Source organism: Chiloscyllium plagiosum, unplaced genomic scaffold (genome assembly GCF_004010195.1).
Source record: "Chiloscyllium plagiosum isolate BGI_BamShark_2017 unplaced genomic scaffold, ASM401019v2 scaf_11777, whole genome shotgun sequence".
NCBI classification, from domain to species: Eukaryota; Metazoa; Chordata; class Chondrichthyes; order Orectolobiformes; family Hemiscylliidae; genus Chiloscyllium; species Chiloscyllium plagiosum.
This window is the reverse complement of record NW_025212199.1, coordinates 19156-20597: the sequence shown is the minus strand read 5'-3', so window position 1 is coordinate 20597 and position 1442 is coordinate 19156. Positions and strand designations below refer to the sequence as shown.

Below are 1442 nucleotides of genomic sequence, written 5' to 3'. Positions count from 1 at the left end.
AAGGAGATTAAAAAATGAGACAGAGACACACAAAGAGAGTGAGACAGAGACACAAAGCAAGAGAGAGAAACAAATACATCGAGATAGACAGACACAGAAAGAAAGAGAGAGAAAGTGAATGAGAGAGTCACTGCGCGGAAGAGAGAGACAGAAAAAGTGAATGAGAAAGAAAAGAGTAGGGCCAAACTTTGAGTATACAGAGTGAGACAGATCCACACAAAGAAGGAGACAGAGTAAGCCAGTGGGAGTTACTGGGGGAGGATGTGGTGAATTGCCTGTTGTTAACTTGCTGACCACTCTGTTCCCAGTTGCTTCCCCATAGGTGTTCCTGGCTCTTTGTGCTCAACAATATCCTCATGTCTGTCACCGGTGAGTATTCTGGGATGACTCTCCAGCTCTGCCACGGCACACCTGGTGATGGTCGTGGTGTTGCACCTCCTGACTGGGGCTGGGATGTAAAACACACGCTGTGTGTGTGTGTGTCTCTCTCTCTCTCCATTTGTCAGGCTGGTCTTCCCTCTGTGCCAGTGCCACGTTGAGTGGTCTCAGTGCCGGGGGTTCCCAACGGTCTTGGTGCTGCCGGAGCCCGGACTGTGGGACTTCAGCTGAATGTGTGTCCAGGAGTCTCCCTCAGTGCTGACCCCTTCCCGCACTCCATCCTGTCCCAGGGACACATCAGCTCACTGAGGTTTCTCAGGGTAGTGCTTCTCCCAGCCTTGTGCACCACTGCCAAGTCGATACGTCATTCTCACTGGTTCTGGGATGTCCCCGACATGAAATCTCCTGTTACTGGGTTATCCCGGGAGAATTCACTCAGCCTGGCCCTGACCTCAGGGATCACAGGGCTCTGGGATTATTACCCCACCCAAGGGGTGGTTGGGTTGATAACGGTCACTCGAATGAACACCTACAGGGGAGGAGAGTGAGTGAGCACCCAGACCAGCTTCCCCCAGAGAGAGGGACACAGTGGGGGCTGGTGTGGGGCAGTGGGTCAAGGCTGTGGGGTCTGAGCGATGGGGAGAGCCTGAGTCATGTTGTCCAGTCAGTAACGGGTGGCCTCCCTGTCTCTCCATCTCTCTCTCTCGTTTTCCAGGGAAATCTTTGCAGCTCTATTCCCACCACCTGGTGATGCTGTTCGAACAACGGAGAAACACTCACAAGAGACCGGTCCATATCTCTCTCCCAGCCAACAAGCTCACTGACAGGATCATCCCCAGGTACTGACTGCCCTATGTCACATCTCTCTCCCCTACATGTTCATCTCTCTCTCTCCCCTCAATGATTTGGAGATGCCGGTGTTGGACTGTGATGTACAAATGTAAAAAATCACACAACCCCAGGTTATAGTCCAACAGGTTTAATTGGAAGCACTGGCTTTCGGAGCACTGCCCCTTCATCTGGTGGTTGTCCTCTCCATGTCCTTTCTGTCTCTCTCCCCCCAT

At 52.4% G+C, this 1442-nt stretch overlaps 1 protein-coding gene across 1 annotated transcript in view; it reads left to right on the top strand.

The window, feature by feature from the left end:
* The window catches only part of LOC122547333 (mitogen-activated protein kinase kinase kinase kinase 2-like), a 24154-nt gene that overhangs the window by 4487 nt on the left and 18225 nt on the right, over positions 1 to 1442 (top strand). Inside the window, exons 2-3 of the mRNA XM_043685976.1 lie at positions 309 to 369; positions 1094 to 1217. Coding sequence (XP_043541911.1) covers positions 357 to 369; positions 1094 to 1217 — 137 coding nt within the window. The 5' untranslated portion in view covers positions 309 to 356. The remainder of the gene's footprint in view (positions 1 to 308; positions 370 to 1093; positions 1218 to 1442) is intronic.